Source organism: Numenius arquata, chromosome 12 (genome assembly GCF_964106895.1).
Source record: "Numenius arquata chromosome 12, bNumArq3.hap1.1, whole genome shotgun sequence".
Lineage (NCBI taxonomy): Eukaryota > Metazoa > Chordata > Aves > Charadriiformes > Scolopacidae > Numenius > Numenius arquata.
Window position 1 is genome coordinate 16025223 of NC_133587.1, and position 19703 is coordinate 16044925.

At 44.8% G+C, this 19703-nt stretch overlaps 1 protein-coding gene across 2 annotated transcripts in view; it reads left to right on the forward strand.

Annotated features, from left to right (window-relative positions):
• UQCC1 (ubiquinol-cytochrome c reductase complex assembly factor 1) overlaps window positions 1-13751 on the forward strand; it is a 49465-nt gene extending 35714 nt beyond the window's left edge. Inside the window, exons 8-10 of one of the 2 annotated variants that reach the window (XM_074157237.1) lie at window positions 8118-8195; window positions 9626-9739; window positions 12436-13751. In XM_074157237.1, coding sequence (XP_074013338.1) covers window positions 8118-8195; window positions 9626-9739; window positions 12436-12570 — 327 coding nt within the window. In that variant the 3' untranslated portion in view covers window positions 12571-13751. The remainder of the gene's footprint in view (window positions 1-8117; window positions 8196-9625; window positions 9740-12435) is intronic. The other variant, XM_074157239.1, reaches the window with a different exon arrangement.
• The last annotated feature ends 5952 nt before the right edge of the window (window positions 13752-19703 follow it).

Genomic DNA, 19703 nt, shown 5'->3' on the forward strand with positions numbered 1-19703 from the left:
GCGCAAAATAAACTTTTTTTTTGCGGAGAGTTTTTTAGGGGAGGAGATATGGCTTGCTTTTTTCTAGAGGAGATGGGCGACTTGCTGTTCCTATCCAATAGAAACTTGTTCTGGTCTCAAATTCTTGGAGGAAGAATGTCTTTTTATTATTTCCCCCCCCCCTCCCCCCCAGGGGAGGATGATCTGTTTGGTATGAGCAGGATCATTCTTTCTCTTATTTCTACATAAAATGTAACCTCTTCCCATGGGGTTACTAAAGGTTGTGGTAGAGGTAGCAAATTTTTTTAATTGCACTAGACTATTTCAGGTGAAATTCCTACCAAGTGGGAAGTGGCCTGGTGGCTATATCCAGGATGATCTCCTGAGCTGTGTCTGTCTGTCTCGCTGCAGGCCAGGGCGGGCAGGGACACACGGACAGAAGAGATGCCACTTGGTATCTGCAGAGATATCAAAAAATGAACTGAACAAACTTACTCAGAAGTCACTTTTGTAATGACAGATGAAAAAAGTATAAGAAACAGAACTATGTATTGGTATTTCTTCTGGTCTATTCTCTCAGCGTTTACTACCAAGTACCAGGAGGATCACACGGGAACCATCAGGTTCAGTCTCTGCTAACAAATCCTCTGGGAATGTGTTGTCCCATAGTTGTTGTTCTTTAATGTCCTGCAGCCATGACTTCTGCCACTTAGTTGTGTTGCATGAGAAAGTACTTTTAGTTTATTTTTAAAGTATTATTTGATCATTTCATCAGTTTCTTTTCTACATCTTTTTTATGAGAAACAATGAATAGTAATTTCTTGTTTACCTGCCCGATATCACTCATGATTTTACCTCTCTATCACCTTCCTCCTCATTTTGTCCTGAATATAACTAGTGTTTCCTCATATGTCTAATCACCTTGGTCTTTTCTGTGTGTTTTCTATTTCTTTTAGATCTGTTCTGAGATGAAAAGGTAATAAATGAGTGCAGCATTTTATATGTTGGCACACTATGGATTTATGGCAGATACAGTTCCTCTTTTGTTCTGTGATGCTTTTTTAGGAATAATAATTCCTAAAATTTATTTGTCTTTTTCTTCACTATTGAATTGTTGAACTGAATTTTTTGGGGGATTTGTCCCCAAGATCTCTTTTAGATCCATTTCTGGAATTGTAACTGCTGAATGTGTGCACATTGTTATAGAAATTTCTTAAATTTTTTTTTAAACACCTACTACCAGTATCTTTATCAGCACTGAGTATTACTGGTCATAATTATCTGTGATTGTTATTTCCATTTATTATTGTATTTTCCACTAATTTCTACTTACCTGGTTCTGCTGAAGTACTTCTCAGAACAGATGCCACCTTTCATGCTCTGCAGCCCTATTAAATGTTGTCCAATACATTTCATTTAGTTTAGTACTTTATGATCCCAGGGATTTTGTTGCTCTTGACTTACTAAGTTATCTTAACTCTTTTTATGGGCAGATCCCATCACAGGGCACATGATGGACTCTCAGAATCCTGAGTGCTATGAGAAGGTGGTGGAGCAATGTGCATTTGCTGTCTCATCCAGTGAAGAAACTGGGCCACCAGATGAAACTGGCAGGGAGCCACCAGCTGTGGTTCTCTTCACAGGCAGGAGACCAGGGTTCTTCTTGCTGAAACACGGTGTGGATGCAGAGAGTTTGCTGGACAAGTTGATTGAAATAGAGGCATTTTGAAGGTTACTATATAAACGCTTACCAAGGGTTGAGAGTTGTCCTGAGCTGAAGTTGGGTGGGAGAACACTTGGAGGAAGCGTATATCAGCTTGTAGTTGTCTTACTTTTCTCAGTGTCTGGCTGCTGTTGAAGGCAAGATCCCGTGTTAGGTGGACCCTTGGTCTGACCCAGTAGAGTATTTCTTGTGTGGGACTCTTCCTGAGGTTTGTCTCCATAAACAGATGGAGTTTTACAGGATCTCTGTAAGTGCTGGTGAATATCTACCTTATTTCCCTTCACTACTGTCTTCTCCAAGTGCCTCCCTTAAACTTGGTCATGTACTTCCTTTCAGTTTACCAGACTGAATTCTTGATTCTGGTGTGTTCAGAAACATGTTCATGATCAGGTTTAGGCTTTTAGCAAGTAGGTTTTTAAGAGGCATTACAGGAAAACCCCTCTACAGCTGCTCACCCTTAGAGAGAACCAGCACAACCAGCCAGAGTCCAGTGGTTTCACCTCTTCTTCCTCATCTTCTTCTTGAGAGGTTGTCAATGAGCTCTGCCAGCTGTCTCCTACAGAGATGAAGGAGCTCGGAATAAAACCCTACATATTGAATACAGTTAAGATTGTACCGTGATCTGCTGTGCATCTTTAGCTGTGACCGTGGCCAGGCTGCAAGACAGAAACGTACCTCCTTTCCCTGGCACTGGGCAGCTGAGGGCGACACCTGGTTTTGCTGAAATATGTAGATAATGTTGTATAACTTGCTTTTCTGTGTCTGCTTGAAATGAGCGTGCTGTAAGGAGTGTTATTGATGACAGGGCAGTTGTCAGGAAGGGAGCGGAGCAGGCAAAAGTCTTTCTCCATTAACATGTTGTTTTTATGGGTTGGAAATTTTGGCAGGAACCGGTTCTGATACAATCTGACATTGAGCTTTTGCCTGGGTTAATGCAATATTGAAGTAGGTTGTTGCTGAACATTGAAGAAGGCTTTAAAGACTATTCTCTGAAGTTAATTATCTACTGAGGCGCATTACAAAATTACTTACTTTTAATTAGAGAATTTATCAGAAAAGTTAATATTTTAAGGTATATGGGGACTCACAGCTGTAGCTAATTACAAGCCAGTAAGCTCATTTGCAGACAAAGTAACAGAGTGGTTAATAAAAGACTCAAAAAATGAAGATTGGAAAAATAATTTCTGCCATATCTTTGTCATTTCACAACTATGTGAAATTGCCTGAAGGAACTGGCCTTTTTGGCCCCTTGCTACAGAGATATTTTTAATCTGGTTTATTAATTTAATCTTTTTGATCCTAGCTACAGTGTCAGTCATTTTCAAAATTACTGTCCTAGAAGTAATAGTTATGTAATTGGAGGAAATAAAAGGGCTGTATGCAGGTTTTCCAATTTAATGGCATGTATGTTTATTAAAAGGGCAGCAAACACTTTAAAAGCCCATATATAACTATATGTGATTATATATTATTTATAACTAATGTAAACTATATATTCTAAGCTATTCTTTCCAAATGCAACTTGAGAGAAGGTGTGTAAAAAAGCCTAAATGTTTGAGGAGAGACTTTTTTTTTTATCATGACAGATTTGTCCTGTATCTCCCTCGGGAAGTTTTGCCGGTGTGGGATGCCCCAGCCATCCGGAGTCCCTGGGAGTGGGCCGATGGTTGCTCAGCGAGGCTGACACGAGTCCCCAGAGTGGGCTCACTCATAATGACACGTGTGCTCACACCTGCATAACTTGTTTTGCACAAGAGATGAATTAATTTTTACTGTATGGGCATAAACCACTGCTTTGCTGTTACGGCTGTGACCACTCCAGGAGCGTGCTGGTGATGCAGTGTATCAGCACACCCGGTGTAAACCTGCCCTTAAAGAGCCTGATCTGGGCTTGGGGAGATGACTGCGCTGACACATCAACTGGGTAGAGGTACAGGAGCAAACGCATTCGACGGGCGAGGCTTTTTATTCTAGCAGGAATGGTATAACGAGAATGAGGAGGTGGAAACTTAAGCCAGAAAATTCAAATATGAAATGAAATACACATGTTCGACTGTGCGGGTGATATGCTTTAGCCAAACACAACTTACTGAGCTTAGTACAGAGGGAACCCAGGGAAATGTAATGGTCTGTGATATGCAGAGGGTCGGGTTCTATGATCTAATCATTTCTTCTGGCTGAAATCTCTTCATAAAAAAATCTACTTCAACCATAACTTATGGCCTAAAGAGAGAGGAATTGCTGCATGAAACTCAATGACTAGCACTTGTACAAGGTGCAGTTGGAAGTGTCCCTTCTGGCTTTATAGTCTATGGATGGATTAATGTGTTAAAGTAGCTTAAGGGTGCAACACATGCTGGCAAAAGCTGTAACAGAAAGAAACTCCAGTTAAAAGTGCTTTCAAATAGTGTAGCCCATGGACACCACAGCACCTTCCCCAGTCTGTGCACCCTGAGACTCCTCTGCAGCGTAACCTACAGTGGGGTGAGTCGGAAGGTTGAGGGATTCATTAAAAAAGAATGCTCTCGACCCAACAAAAGATGTTAATTTGGACTAATCCTATGATAGCTTTCACTTTAAAAGCTGTACCCATACATAAGATGTCTTCATACATGTCCAACGTAGACAATAAAACACCATGCTCTTAATTTCCTAGAAATTTTGTTAGAATACAAAACCTTCACTGAGATTAACCTGGTCTGGTGGGAGGTGTCCCTGCCCAGGGCAGGGGGTTGGAACAAGATGGTCTTTAAGGTCCGTTCCAACCCAAACCATTCTATGGTTCTATGATTTGATGTTGTAAATTCTCTGATACAGCAGTAAGCCTCACCAGGGGGCAGTTGAATGGTGCATATTGAACTCGTTGAGGCTGAAGATGAGGTCTCTGCAATTAAATAACGCAAATGCAGTAGTGGAATGCTAGTAGTTTTCTTGCAGGCACAATGTGGGATCATGGAGTGTTTCAATGAAAAGTTGTGACATGGTAGGAAGGCATGTTGGCTGTACAGTTCCTTTTTTAAAAGGTCTTGTCAATGCGAGAGATGTACCAAAAACATATTCCGTGTTTTGAACTAAGATAGAACTATCTGTCACTTCAGGCGATGGGATATAAATTTATTCTGGTGACAGTTCTGCAATGGGTTGTTCCAAAGAAGGCAAAGGGGCTAAGTCCCTAGAAGAGCTCCAGATGTTACTGATTATTTTTTTTCTCATTATTAACAATTACTTACTTGGAATTGTCTGGCAGTTTTTCGCCTCAGTAACAAACTGTGGAAGAGGCAGCAGAATCTTGACCAAGCAGGCCATGAAACTTGCCAGTGGTAAGAACGTGTACAAGCTTAAAAAGAGGAAGCATTTCCAACAAATGCTGATTTGGATTTACTCATTTTTCTTGTTTTATAAAGGGTTTTTTCTTACAGTGTTTGTACTTAACCAGTGCTGGTTGTATTCTTCAGAAAGGGCAATATTTCTTTAAATGTAATTTTATTGCCTAAGATACCGCTCCATCCCTAAAGTCATATTTTATATTTTAAACTGTTTGTCTTTTAAGGTGTATTTATTGCCCTGTTTGTTTAACTTGGTTATCTCCTTCATCAATCTATTTCTTGTGAACTTAAAGCTGCTGCTCTTTGTTTTCAGTATAGAAAGCTGCTTCCCTGGGGATGTATAGTCCAGGACTCGTCTCTGTAATGGGACTATTTGTTTTCTTTGCCCCTTGCAGTTGCCTGCTGTAACATTTGTAGTATGTGTTAAGTAATCCTTGAGGTAACATTTTTATTATGTCATAAAAAGTGCGTGGCAAATATATAATAACTCGTGGAATTTGTTTGTTTAAAATGGAAGGATAATTTATTGAGTGTGTTACATGAGACCTGCTCCCCCTTATTAGAGCTGTAGAAGTGCAGCTTATTTAGAAGTATGTTCTATTGAGAAAAACCACGATCTCTGACATGCACAAAAAGTTTGAGCATGGTTGGGTAGAAATGACATCATAGTTTATGTACTCAATAAAAATTTAATTAAGTCATTACAGAAGTTGCAGTCATCATTTAACCCTCTGATTTCTTATGTTGAGTTCTTTTTTTAAACATTCAGTAATAACCAGTCTCCAAATCTTGATAGCCTATAAAATATCTGCATGAATTTTAATAGTTTATATTAATGGAAAAATATGAGTAACTGACATAAAAGGAATTTTCCTTGTGTTTGCACTCTATGAGTTTCTATAAAAATCAACAGATGAAAAAAGATAGTGGTTTAATGGAAGAATATTTAAACTGGAAATTTGCTGGCCTGGCAAAAACTTAATTCATATTGTGATAGAAAAGCTGTTGTATAATTAGAAGAAAAAAGAGTGAGTACTCGTAAGGATACTAAGAAGTGTTTAGGACGCATGGTTTGCAATGTCATAAGTATTAAGATTTGAGGTAGGTGAGTATTCACAGCTTTCTGTCAGCCTTGTGATGACCTGTACATCAGAGACAGCCCTGCTTGGTCCCTGACAGAACTGAGGGCCTGCCCCCTGATCCTGGTTTTACTCTCTTTTTGGCAAATCCTGTCTCCAAGGTGCAGTGTCTCCTCAGCACTCTGCTGATGTGCAGGGACAGAGAGAATTATCCCCGTCGTTTACACTGGGGTTGTGTGTGAGATCTGGAGAGGAGAAATGCTTGGCATCTCAGATCTCTCATGACATCATGAGAGATCTGATGTTTTGGGTCACACCAACCCCATGGATACTCTAGGCTGGGGGCAGAGTGGCTGGAGCTGCCTGGCAGAAAAGGATCTGGGGGTGTTGGTCGACTGTCAGCTGAACATGAGCCAGCAGTGTGCCCAGGTGGCCAAGAAGGCCAACAGCATCCTGGCCTGTGTCAGGAACAGCGTGGTGAGTAGGACTGGGGCAGTGACCATCCCCCTGTACTGGGCACTGGGGAGGTCCCACCTCAAGGGCTGTGTCCCGTTTTGGGCCCCTCATGACAAGAAAGACCTTGAGGTGCTGGAGCGTGTCCAGAGAAGGGCAACGGAGCTGGTGAGGGGTCTGGAGCACAAGTCTTGTGAGGAGCAGCTGAGGGAGCTGGGGGTGTTCAGCCTGGAGAAAAGGAGGCTGAGGAGAGACCTTCTCGCTCTCTACAACTCCCCGAAAGGAGGATGTGGCCGGGGGGGGTTGGTCTCTTCTCCCAAGGAACAGGCAATGGGACAAGAGGGAATGGCCTCAAGTTGCTCCAGGGGAGGTTCAGATTGGATATTAGGAAGAATTTTTACACAGAAAGGGTTCTTAAGCCTTGGAATGGGCTGCCCAGGGCAGTGGTTGAGGCACCATCCCTGGAGGGATTTAAAAGCCAGGTTGACATAGTGCTTAGAGACATAGTTTAGTGATGGTTTTTATCAGAGTTAGGTTGATGGTTGGACTCGATGATCCAGGACTTCCAATCTGGACAATTCTATGAGAGTCAATCCAAAGCAGCAGCTTCCCCGGTTGGAGCGGGGCTTAGCCCTCGGGAGAGGAACCATTTATTAAATCATTTTGTTGATAGAATTAAAAAGTACAGGCCAAAGGAATGGGCAGTTTGTGTGAGGGAGGAGCTCACGAGGTGTTTCAGCCATCACTCTGGCATCTCTTCTGGTTCAGTCTCAGCCTCACCTGGGTCAGTTCTGGAAGCCAAGGGGTGGCTTAGGCCAAACCAGCAGATATTTAAGCAACTGTTAAATTTAGTTAAAAGTCAGTGCAGGGCTCGGACTGAGTCACTCTTACAGCAGTGGGGGAAGTAGCTGGGTCATCACAAACTCGGAAAGAAATATAGTCATAGTCAGAAACTAGTAAAGTCTGAGTTTCTTGTGAGATGCTGTAGAGACAGGATTCATGTGATTCCTGCGTGAGAGAGTCAATAGCGACAAGTATGGACGGAGCAGTGGGAGCCATGGTGCCTCTGTCTTTGGCGTTACAGTGCTTTAACATCATGTCCCCCTCGGGAGTCCATGCTTCAGAAAAAGTGTTGAAAAACCTCCAAATTTCTCAAAGACCTGTGTGAATGAATCCAGGGCTGGAAAAACTGCTTAATAGTTGAAATACAGAGTCATCTTCGTTATCCTGGCCTGTGCTGCCACTGACAGGACGGCCCTGCCGTCGCTCGTTTCTCTGCTCGCGTAGCCCTACATCAGTGCTGGGGATTTTTCTGCCATTCGTGTATTCTGAGTAACACTGACTTCCGTTTGTTCACAGAATTAAGGAGCTGTATTGCGTGTTCTGTATCGTTCTGAAATGTTTGACTGCCCCAACATGGTTACTTCCAGCCAGACCCTCACCTCTGTGGGCCAGGGTGCTGCTGCTTCCTCGCCTGCTTGTGCTGAAACTGCTGGTGTTTCCTCATCAACGCCTCTTTTAGAGCCCACACTCATGGTTTTCTCTTTTATTCTTCAGATTAATTCTGTTGCTCTAAGGGAAGACTTGAGAAGTATGGTAGAAAATTTCTATGCAGCTCTATTTGGATATGATGAGGTAAGAGGGATGTTTTCAGAGAACGTGCAAGAACAAACAGACCATGTAATTCATGAACACAGAATACTTCAAACGGGTAAAATATTTGCAGTACATGTCTTTGGAGAAATGTTATGTTATGGAAGCAGACTTCTTAGTCATTGCGATCATCTTGTGCCTTGAATTAAAGTGCTTTTAAGAAAAAAGAAAGCAAGGAACATATTGAGTTAAACCACGGGACAAGGAAGGAGGGACATTCTTTGTACTGCTTCACCGTCCCCAACCGTCAATAAATCATTTCCTCCCTCTGAATCCCATTGAACTCAGCTGTACTTTGAAATCAGAGTATTTATAAGGAGTCTGTGTGAAAGGGTGTTTATGGGAAGCATCTAATATTACGGGGAGGCAGAAGCACCACTGTGCAGGACTGCAGGACTTGCAGTCCTTGCATCTGCAGGACTTTCAAGAAGAAAATACAATTACATCATCTCTTTCTAGTAGTTATTTTTTTTGCTCTAGTGGGTGTTCCTGTTCAGATGCTCTTTTTATTCACCTGGTGATACTATTTTTTGCATGGTGATTTGCGTTATTAATATCTTGTAAATATAAACTTCTTAGAGTTGTGGATGATGTTACGCGTGCAAGTCTTTACTCTAGTTTTAACACAGCCAGGATGTGTCTGCCTGGGACTGTTTTTTTTTTCTTTACTCTTTTTGGAAACAAAATGTCTAATTAAATTAAAGAAAAATGTTGACCTTTTTTATTTTTAACTGAATATTTTAAAGTCCTCTCTTGCTGTTGGCAAACGTGTCAGCAGAAGACAGGAGTTATGTGGTGATAACACCACGTAATCTAAAAAGACAATACAAGTGGGAGAGAACTTAGACAAAAAGAGCTCATGGATGTGATTCTTGTATAAGCCAAATTTAGTATTAGATTTAACTGGAAAAATATAGATAATTCTTGATGATGAAGAGTCCACTCTTTCTCATTTAGAATGAAAAATAGAAAAGCAAAGCAAAATGGCAAAGTCCTGACTACATTTCTGCAGCATTGTATTAAATATCCTTTAATTTTTCTTTTCCAAGTGCCATGGGCTTCACACAATTCTGTGTTGTCTTCTCTGTAAGGCCAAAAATTTTATGGTAAAGATTTCATCACGTAGAAATGCACTTATCAGCTCCTACATTAGGAATAGCCTGACCTGTTTTTTTTCCAAATTAACTTGCCGGAATATTTGTTAGAGGCTGCTCTGTAAATTGATTTCAGGCCAGGGTTGTTTTTCCATTCTGGGAAAGAGTGATGTTGATGCCTTTTCATATGTACCGTCCATGGCAGCTGTGGGCTTTGAGCCAGCCCATATTGCTGGCTGCTGAGCAGAGTAACCTGCTTATGCCCTGTTCAGACCCTCTTCACGTGCAGTTTTTAATCCCCCTCTGTTCTTCCTTTAGGGAATTTTGTCTGATGATCACGTTCTGGCAGCAGCTCTTTGGAGAAACCTTTTCAACAAGAACTGCGAGGACCCTCGGCACCTGGAGTTACTTGTGGAGTATGTGCGCAAACAGGTATGGTGCAGCTCATAGGGCAACTCCTCTTCATTCTTGTGTTAGAATATTAAATATTTATTTTTATTGCTTGCATACTGTGTAGCTCAGTTCCCTCAGTTCTCCTCATAAATATAACTGATTTTAATATTCAGTGATAAAAATGGGCTGATATTTATTGCAGTTTGATGAAAAATGACTGCAGAGAAATTAATGAAATATTGAAAGCAATTCTGCTCATCTTCTTCTGGACCTGTGCTATGGCGGGGGCATGACAAAACGTGTCAGAAATGGGCTGCAACTTGTTGTAGAATTGTAATTAGTGTTGCGGAGTTGGGATCCTCTTCATAATGAAATAACACACAGAGACTGAAAGTCTCCTGATGATCTTTGTGGGAAAGAAGTAAAAGGTTTTGTTTTCCAGAATTATTTCTATTTCTTTCGGTAATTACCCAGAGGAAACAATATCAAGTAGTGTTTGTCCTCCCAACCCTTACGAGGTTTGTGAACCAGGTTTCCAGGAACTGTTGGTAGGATGTAGTCCAGGTGGAGACCAAAGGCAGAAAAGGGGTGAGAGAGGTCCTGGAGGAGGAGTGTAGGCTGTTGGACAGGGAATTGCAGACCAGAACCTCCACAACAGCATTCTCGAATGGTTCCAGTGCTCTCTTCAGGACCAGAGAGAGATTCGGAGAGAGAATATTTCAGTGTGTGTCTGAGAAAATGGTGTGGGAAGGAAAGGGCTGAACTTTGTAAGGGACTGAGGACGCTTTTGGAATGCTGGAGGGCTTCTCAGGAGGGATAGACTTCAGTCAATGCTTAACATCAGTGAGGCTGCAGGAAAGTTTAAAACTGAAGATTGACAGGGAGCAAACACATATAAAAAGTATGTGATTTGGAACAATTTGCTGCCAAGTGGGGAATTTGTTGCGTTTCTGTATATTCAAGCAAAGGACAGGACAGAAGCCGTCAGCAGCTGGATAGGAAGCAGTGGTCACACCAATAAATGTGGCACGACAGGGAAGAACCGGCACAGCTTCTGCCAGGGCAGGCCGTTCCTGTAGAAAGCTCTGAGGTTTTGCACTTGGAAAAACAGTCCCAGCTTTTCATATATATTGATGAGTTTTAAACTTAGTCTGTTACCACAGAGGAAGTGAGTCCTTGGGATTATAATTGTATTATCAAAATGTCATCTTAACACTCTGTAGTGTATAAAAAAAGTAGAACAAACGCTCAGAACTACTAAGGAAGGAAGAGAGAATGAAATAGTGTTGTCGTGCCGCTTTTGAAATCCATGGTACCCTTGTGATCTTGAATAACGTGTATGGTTTGGGTTCCGACCTTCAAGATAAAAACCGAACTGAAGAAGGCTCAGAGAAAAGCAGTAAGGGCGACATGAAACAGCTCCTTTGTTAGCAATGAGTAGGATTCCCTGCCTGAAAAACAGCTGAGAGAGACTATGAGACAGCTCTGGGAAATCTTGAAGGCGTATGAGAGGTAAGCTGTTCACTGATAGAAGAACGTGGGGACATAAGGTGGTTGCCACAGGTTGTTTGGGATGCTACAATTGCACGTGTGGATCCCGAAGACACTGGCGAGGTTTATGGAAGAGAAGTCCGTCCAGGGCTATTAAATCCACAACCACCACTTCAGGCTCAAAATCCCCGAACCAACAAATTTTGAGAGGGAGGGAAAGTAAACAGGGAAAATAACACTATATGCATGCATTGTACTTAACTCCTCCTGGGGGATCTCCTGTTGATGACTGTCAGAAACAGCATCCTGTGCTTGGGTGGCTCTTTGGTCTGACCCTTTTGTGACCATTGGTGAAGTCTTTCCTCTGTTGAGAAACTCCTTGTCAAATTACCTTTTATTCCCAGTGATCATTGTGTACCAGGTCTTTCCCACAGTTTCTTGCTGATCCTGTCTTTAACAGTGGCTATTAGTGGATGCCGGAGAAGAATATAGTAACAGGGCAAGCATGTGTACTATTTCCCTGGTCAACTCTCCTGGCAGTCTTTGCTCACAGACTTCCTGAGCCAGAGGTGTGGCTTTTGTCTTTTACTGACCCTTGATGGAGCTTCTCCTGCTTTCCTTCCTCTTCCCCGATTTCATTTGATCCCAAGTATTTCTTGTATTGCGAGAATGAGTGTTCATTCCATGTTCATCTCCTCCAGCTCATGTGCTTTTGTATTACAAATCGCAGATGCTCCCTGCTGGTCAGGCTTTTTTTCTATAGTGAAAAGCCTTGGTCTGTGTGAAACCACTTTTATGAGGGCCCTTGGTGTGGATGATGGTACTACAGTGTGTCATCTGAATTAGCTGCCAGGAAGATAAAGTGACTCATGTTAGCATTGCGTGGCTCTTCTTTGTCCTGTTGCCAAACTTTCAGAGGAAGCATTAGCTAAGGTGGTAGTAGAAGACATTACACAGGTAACTCCAGTGGATTTGCAGATACTTATCTCCCAGCCTTCCCATGATGCTTAAGGAGCCCTCGATTATCTTTTTAGGTCTACCTCACACAAGTGGCAAAGTATGCTACAGTCTCCCTGTTCTGCTTGCTTTCTGGCTTGTGGAGCTCTTGAAGAGCTTGAATGGGTGATGGAACCCCTTCCACTAGCTCTTGAGGAACTTGAATGGGCGATGGGACCCCTTGCACTAGCTTTTGAGGAACCTGAATGGGTGATGGGACCCCTTGTGCTAACATCCTGTCCTTGCAGGTGCAGCACCTGGATGCGCTGAGTGGGGAGGACCTGCTGCTGACGGGTGAGGTGAGCTGGCGGCCGCTGGTGGAGAACGATGCCCGCAGCATCCTCAAGCCCCGCTCCCCTGTGTACAATGACGAAGGACTCTGAGCGTGCCAGTGCCTGACATCTCCATCAGTTTGTCAGATCAGCCTGGGGAGCGTGCCTGGAACTGAACTGGGCTGAGGCTCTAGGGTCAGGAAGGAAAAAATCTGCTGTTGAAAAGAAAATATTTCATTAGATGTCCTGTCCGTGGTGACTCAGTAGCAAATTGGACAGCCATACTCTTCTGAATATTCACCCGCAAATAAACGCTAGTTGGTTTAAGAACCTCTGTCCTTTTCATGGCACTGAGCGGTCCTTGCTGGCAAACTGAAAGGCCTGCCTTCTGTCTTTAGGAAACCAGAGATTTTACCGTGACTTAAAGTTATCTTGAGGAGACATCTCTGTCCTTTGCCTTGTTTGGAGCTGCTGCGTAGAGACACGGCGGTGTTCCTCTGCTCACTGAAGGGTTGTGAATGCAAATCTGAGCTTCGCGTATTCAATGTTAATGTATTTTAAAAGCCTGTTATCAAGATGGAACGGTCCATTTTTGCTTTAGTGGAGTTAAGAATTGCTTTAACAGAAGAGTTTTCTGTGAAAATCCTTTTCAGGAACTCTCTGCTCTGTTGCGCAGGGATAGGAGGATGCAAAGAGTAATGCACAGTCCCCACCAATCCCTTGTGGCTCTAGCCATTTTAGTGAGAATAAAGTCTAAAAGGTGGCTGTGCTGTCACTAAAAGCTGCCTCAAAGCACTGGGTATTTGGGTCTGCCTTGCTGATATTTCCGTATTCTATTTAGAGTTGGGCTCTAACAATTTCTTTATGACAAGAACATCCCTATTTTCTGCCCATGGCTCTCAGTGGGACAGGACCGTGCTGTCCTGTGTCCCCCACAGCACTGGTCCAGGGCTTTTGAACCAGACCTGTCAACCCCACTGGCAGCTGTCTAGGGCTGTGCAGGGGATGACGCCAGGGCAGTAATTAGGGGAGCAGGAGCTCCACTGATGAGGTCAGCAGAGGCCAAGGTGCCCTGCGTGGGTGGATGGGTCACTAGGCTGTTTCCAGGTCAGTGGCAAAAGCAGTTTTCATTTCTCTCCTGTCTAAAATCCTAGTCCATAATAAATGTCAGTCTGGGTAACATTGTGTATGTGTTTTCTGTGCCACGTGTGCTTTTGATAACGATGAGCCCTGTAATAGCAGGATTTATTCCTAATAAAACTATTAAATAAAAGTCAAAGGTGATAATGCTTAATTTGTGAAATTAATCCTTCATTTGTGACTCCTTAATCTGGTGAAAGTGTGACTGTGCCTGGCTGTGACTGCTCTTCTGTCTGAAGTTGCTTTCTTCATATTGTGTGGTTTTTTGGGGAGTATTTGACATCCCTTCCCTGTGTGAAGAGCAGTGGGATGCAGAGTATCGGCTCCCAAACACTGCCTTGCACATTATTTTTTTTTTTTTTTTTTTTAAAATCTTCACTTAGGGAGCCTTCTGTGGATAAAAAAGGCATTTTGTTATTTTTTTTCCGAGGCAAACTTCCTCAGTTTAACTTGTTATAAAGTGAGTCATGTAAAGAAACCCTCTATGTGTGAGGTGTATCCCTTCTCTGTGAAAACATTACAGACCAAACAACTTGCTTGCAGTTTATTTAAGATGCTTTTGTTGAAAGCTGAGCTAAGCAGAGAAACCTCTTATGTGTGAAGTATTATACAGTGTGTGTGAGATAATAACACCTTGTAATTCATTACAGCTGGGTTGTATTTACATAAAAGAAGACTGAGCTGTGTAGGAATTTGCTGATTAATTTATTTTTAATGAGAGTGAAGTATACCAAGTACCAAAATAAACTTTACTTTGTGTATCTTACTGCTCCTGAAATAGGTGGAAAAATTAATGGTAGATATTTTGGCTCAAAGCTACATACATTAATTCATATACAAAACAGTCATTTAAACTTTAACCCCTTTCCTGCTCTGTAATTTAAACCTGGGCTGGTGTTATCCATGCCATGGGAACAGGGGGCTGGGAGAACACCACCATCCACCCTGGTGCTGCTGGTCAAGTCGTGTCTGTGCTGCCGATGCCGTGAAGCCACCAGGATTCCTGGACCACGAGGCTGGAGATGACAATGTCTTTGGTACACTCAGTACAGGACAACAGCCCTGTGGCCAAAATCGAACCTTTTGCTATATTTATGGGCAGGAGGCTCCAGAACTCACGGTGCCAGATTCTGGTCATTGGCATCTGCTTTGGGGCTTTTTATTAATATGAGAATAAAGCTCTATAATCGTGGCTCTGCTTCTTCCACAGAACCCCTTCAGCCACCCCGCTGAGCCAGCAGTCGGGGGGTTTGGCCAGGAGTGTGTGGGGGCCTGCTGAGAGAATAAGGCAGAAACTGTCTATGAATTAAAAGGGTAATGTGTTAGAGAGTTAAAATACACTGGAGGCTACACAGGGCAAGAGAAGACTCTGCTTCCCAGCCGTGAGTTACCTGGAGATGGGGTTTGGGTGTAGAATATGACCCCTCTTACTCTTGAGGGTTGCATGCCAATAGGCTAGAAACGTGCCTTTGCCAACATCTTATGTATAAAACATCTTTACAACCAGAATTTAGAGTCTTTGAGAGAGACTGTATTTCCAGGAGCAAAATCAGCACCTTGTGAGCGTTGCAGCAGCCAGGATCAGCAGGTAAACATGATGCCTGTGTCCAGTGCAGCAGAACATGGGGGTTTGAGCCAAAGGTTGTAAAGTCCATCTTGTCCCATTTTCAAGGCTTTGCAGGGGGAATGATTCGTTATGCTGCTGGGTTTTTTGAAAGTGGTCTCAGTGTTGGCTCGAGGACACTCACTGTGTTTTAAGTGAATATATACACGTGTGTTTCTTCTGGAAGGAGCCATGTCGAGTGCTTTATCATCCAACCCAGCCTCCTATTTCATATGTGGAATTTGGGCATCACTCATTATTCCAAAGGACTTGTTCTCTCAGTTTTCCCAGGTGTCTTAAAATGAAGAGACATGAGCCTGTAGGAAGCTGTCACTATTTCAGCTCGGTCTTGGCTTTCTTGTTTCCATAAGCAGAAGAGAAGGGCCAGCGCTCGGTGTCTTCCCTCCCTTCTCTGCTGCTTTGCAGCGGTGGGAGAGGAGGTGCCCACAGGGTCAAACTTGGGAAGTCTCTTGCTTCAGACTGGTATTCTGAGACATGTTGGAGTCAGGGGGGATTCTTCTGGAACCCTTCGATGCCGGCTCTGTATTTTAGGTGGTCAGATGTTTTTCTGTGTCATCTCAGTGTGTTCACATGGCCTTTTGGTATTTATCTCTAATGGTTTTCTCCTGCTTCTTTAAAGAGCTGAAGTGCTGAGGGCACAGGCATCCTCCATGATCTCCACGTTCCCTGTGCTGTCCAGGTGCCCGAGCCCTGTCAAAGTGCGGTTACCTCTTCCCAGATTTCTGACTCCCATCCTCACCTTCCTTCCACAAAGTGAGGTTTGTGGTCACGCTTCTGCCCCACCGAGCCCTGGGGTCAGAACTGCTGCTCCTGACGTGGCAGTTGGACTTGCCCATGGACCTGTCTCACTTGGCCTTTGGCAAATAAGATGAGCAGAAACTGGAGACGGGAGTAAGAGCAAATTCCCTCCCCCCCCCCAAATTTAAATTGGTTGAATGTAGAGTGGGTGAAGAACAGCAAGGTCATGGGAAGGGATAGAGGCTGGCTCTGCAAGTGTGGTCCTTGCAATGTCTGCTGCTGTGTGACACTGGCATGAGGAGCAGTGGGAGCCACACCGTACCCTGTGACCCACTCTCATCGTTGCTCCACACTCTCCTACTTCCAAAACCCTGCAGAGAAAGCCTGCCTTCTTGAATTTCCTTCAGAAATTCAACATAGGTCTGGTACAGTCTACTTGTGGCATTTCCATGGGACCAGTTTAATCCTGAGCACGTAGCAAAGGTTCTCTGTGTCCCCACGGTGTGCTCCAGCACTGCTTGAGGGTTTGGAGGAGTTTAATCCCCTCTAAAGGTATGTCAAGCGATTCACTGCCCACCTTGAGCTCCACAGCTGGACTGAGTGTGCTTTCTTCCAGGAAGATGAAAATACCAGTGTTGGGAGTCACAAATGTTTACCTTAATACCTAGAAATTACTGAGTGTCTGTCTTCTGCTGTTAGAGTTGTGCCACGAGTACAGCGGTCGCCTGTCGTGATGTTCTCCAGCTTCTCAGGCCCCAGCGCAGGTATTTGGTTGTGACCTTGGCCCAGCACATGGAGGTGTTTTGGCTGGTGCTGGTGGCAGCTAATTTCTTAGTAGACACCACCCTGTAGAGGCTCCTGCCCTCCCCTTCGGCCTCTTCACATCTGCCCCTCTTTGTCTGATCTCTGTTGTCTTCTTGTATAATAGTATAATATAGTCTTGTATAATAATCGAGACTTTTTTTTCTCTTGTCTCCATGAGAGACTGCGTTAAACCCGTGCCCTGTTCCTTCTGCTGAACATCAGGCTTGGCTGGGCCCTTGGTGTCCTACGGCGAGATTAACACCTCTTCCAGCAGTCTGGGTGACGGTACCTCTGCCACTCTGCTGCGTGCCTTAGGGACAGATATCTCCATCTTTTGGGCATATTGTGCCTGCACAGCCTGCCCCTCAGTGCTCTCCGTCTTTTCCTGCAGGTCTGAGAAGTCAAGGGGAGGGCAGAAGCTTGTGCAGGAGCCTGGGAATGTTGGCAAGGACACGGGAAAGACCCTGAGGCTCAACAGGAGTGAGATGTAGGCTCTGCTGCTGGGACAATTGTGCTGTGCTTGTGAGGAACCCACCTCTCTGCCTGCAAAGGGGGTATCACCTATGGGTGCTGCCCCATCCTGTGCTGTGATGGGGCAGTCGCATATTAATAATCTCATGATCCCTCCCAGACTCCTGGTGAGCTTTTTTTTACTGCTGCCCCTTCTTCAGGTGTTTGGGGCTGCCCTGTGCATCGTACGTGTGTTCTTCCCGAAGTTGCTGAACATGTTGAGGGAGTACTTGTTTTGCTTGCAGTCATTCAACCTGCTTAGCAGCTTGCTCTGCGGGACAGAAGAGATATTTGAGCCTCGTCCTTCCACTGGGAAAGCAGAGCAGGAGCTCACACGAGCATGATTCCACCGTCTGCTGCTGCCTTTCGGTGGCTGCTCCAGGTGGGATGTGCTGGGAGCAGCCAGAGGGTTCAGGTCAAGTGGCAACAGATCTGCCTGAGGGGCCTGGGCCAGACTGGTGTAAACCATTTCCTGCACCCATGTGCAGGAACCAGAAACATCCACTGTCCTGTCGTGTGCAGGTACGTCTGTTTGTGCAGGAGGACCCTGCAAGCTGCTGCTGAGGCTGGATCCGGTTGGTGTTGGTGTGTTACTGCAGCTCTCCCGGGAGGGAAGAGCTCCCTCATGCTTTTTTAGGGAGTAAAGAGTCTCACGCGTGCAAAGCCTTCATTAACGATTATGTCAGTGACTAAAGGAGTGAGCTGGGCTCATTCGTGCCTCATCCCACCTGCCAGCCTCCTGGCGATCCACATCCTGCCGAAGAAGGCATCTTAGCAGGATTTGCTCATTGTCCCACATCCTTCCCTTCATACCCTCTTCCTGCTGGTAACAAGAGCCACTGGTGTGACAATGCCCAGTTGTATTTCTGGGTGTTTCCTTGGGAAGAAGAGAAGGAAGAAGGGTCTGAAAGGGCTTTCTCGTGTTCAATGCAAGGGAGCAGCCAAGAGAAGAGGCACACGATGGTCCTTCTCATGACAGATGTCGATCGGCACCCCAAGCAGCTCAGGACCTCGAAGGGCCACCAGAGCCACCCCACCTTGGCTTCCCTACATGGCACATGGGTGGTGGGAACTTCAGAGCGGCAACTGGAAAAACCTACATGCTGGGCACGGCATGGCACGGAGCAGGGAGCCAGTGGAGGAGGAAGGATTGTCCACCTTCCCTGCCATCACAAGCAGAGTGATCGTTTGGCTACAGCTGGCAACTGGTGCCCGGTGCCCTCCTTCTGCTGCGGGGGGGCAAAGCTGTCTCTGCCCTGATTTGGAAAAATCTGTCAGATCTCAGCGCAGTAACTAAAATTTGGACTTTTCCCATCCAGCTGTGCTTGCTGTTTACATCCAGCCAGTGAGGTCTGAATGTTGCTGTGCAGGTGCCTTCAAGAAACGTGCCTATAGATAAGTGTGTTTGAGCAGCATGATGTTTTGTGGTGGAAGACGTGGATTTCAGTCTGAAATAAAGAGAGGGGGTAAAAGCAAATCTGGCTTCTCGTGTCCCTGGATGAGTGTTCCCCAAGAACTGCGCTATGGTGAAACACGTTGGCAGGCTCCCTGCCACTTGGGCTTGAAGAAGAAGCAGCAGGTACGTTTTGTGGAAAGCCCAGGCAAGGTGTTTGTGTTTGGTGAGCTCCGTGAAGTGGAACACAGGGATGCAGTATTGCCTAACACTTGGATGCTGCCTGAGCTGGGGTCTCAGCCAGCATACAGCTGCTTGGGGACACTGACTTGGAAGTGGGACCTGGGGTGTGTGTTGAGCCAGAGGGAATTTTCCCCTTGTCTTTCTCTGCTGGTTGCCCAAGGTGCATAGACAACACTGCCAGATAAGATCCTCGCTATTCGCTGGCAAAACCCGGCTGATGCGATTCCCACATCCTGAGCTGGCAGTCCGTCTGGGGGGTGCCAGTTAGAGACACTTATCTCTTTGCCAGACGGCAGGGACAGGATACCTCTCCTCTCCTTTTAGACGTCTGTGTGGTGAACCTCTGCCACTGGCTGGGGCAGCCCGAGCTCTCCTGCTTCCTGGAGAGAGATAAGCCGTTTTGCAGCCCATTTCATCCGACCTATTTCAGGCGGCTGCTCCAGTGTGAGGCCACTGGCTCCCTAGAAATCTGCCTCTCCACACCAACGCTGGAGAGGCCCAGCCCGACGAGCTCGGCTGGGGATGTTTACATCGTTTGTGCTTTCATGTGCTGAGGTCCATGAGAAATTACTGGAGGGAGAGTAGATCATTACCAAACACCAGCTGGAGACAGCGGAGATCCCTTTGCTTTACAGAATCAGCAGCAGTTGATTATCTGGCAGAAAACACGCATTTGATGACTTTTTTAAAATTCGTGTTCTTTTCTGCTCTCCAGCAAGGCAAAAAGTAGGGTGATGTTACCCTTTTTTTATGTTATCACCGAGGTGATGTTACCACACTGGCAAAGCAGCT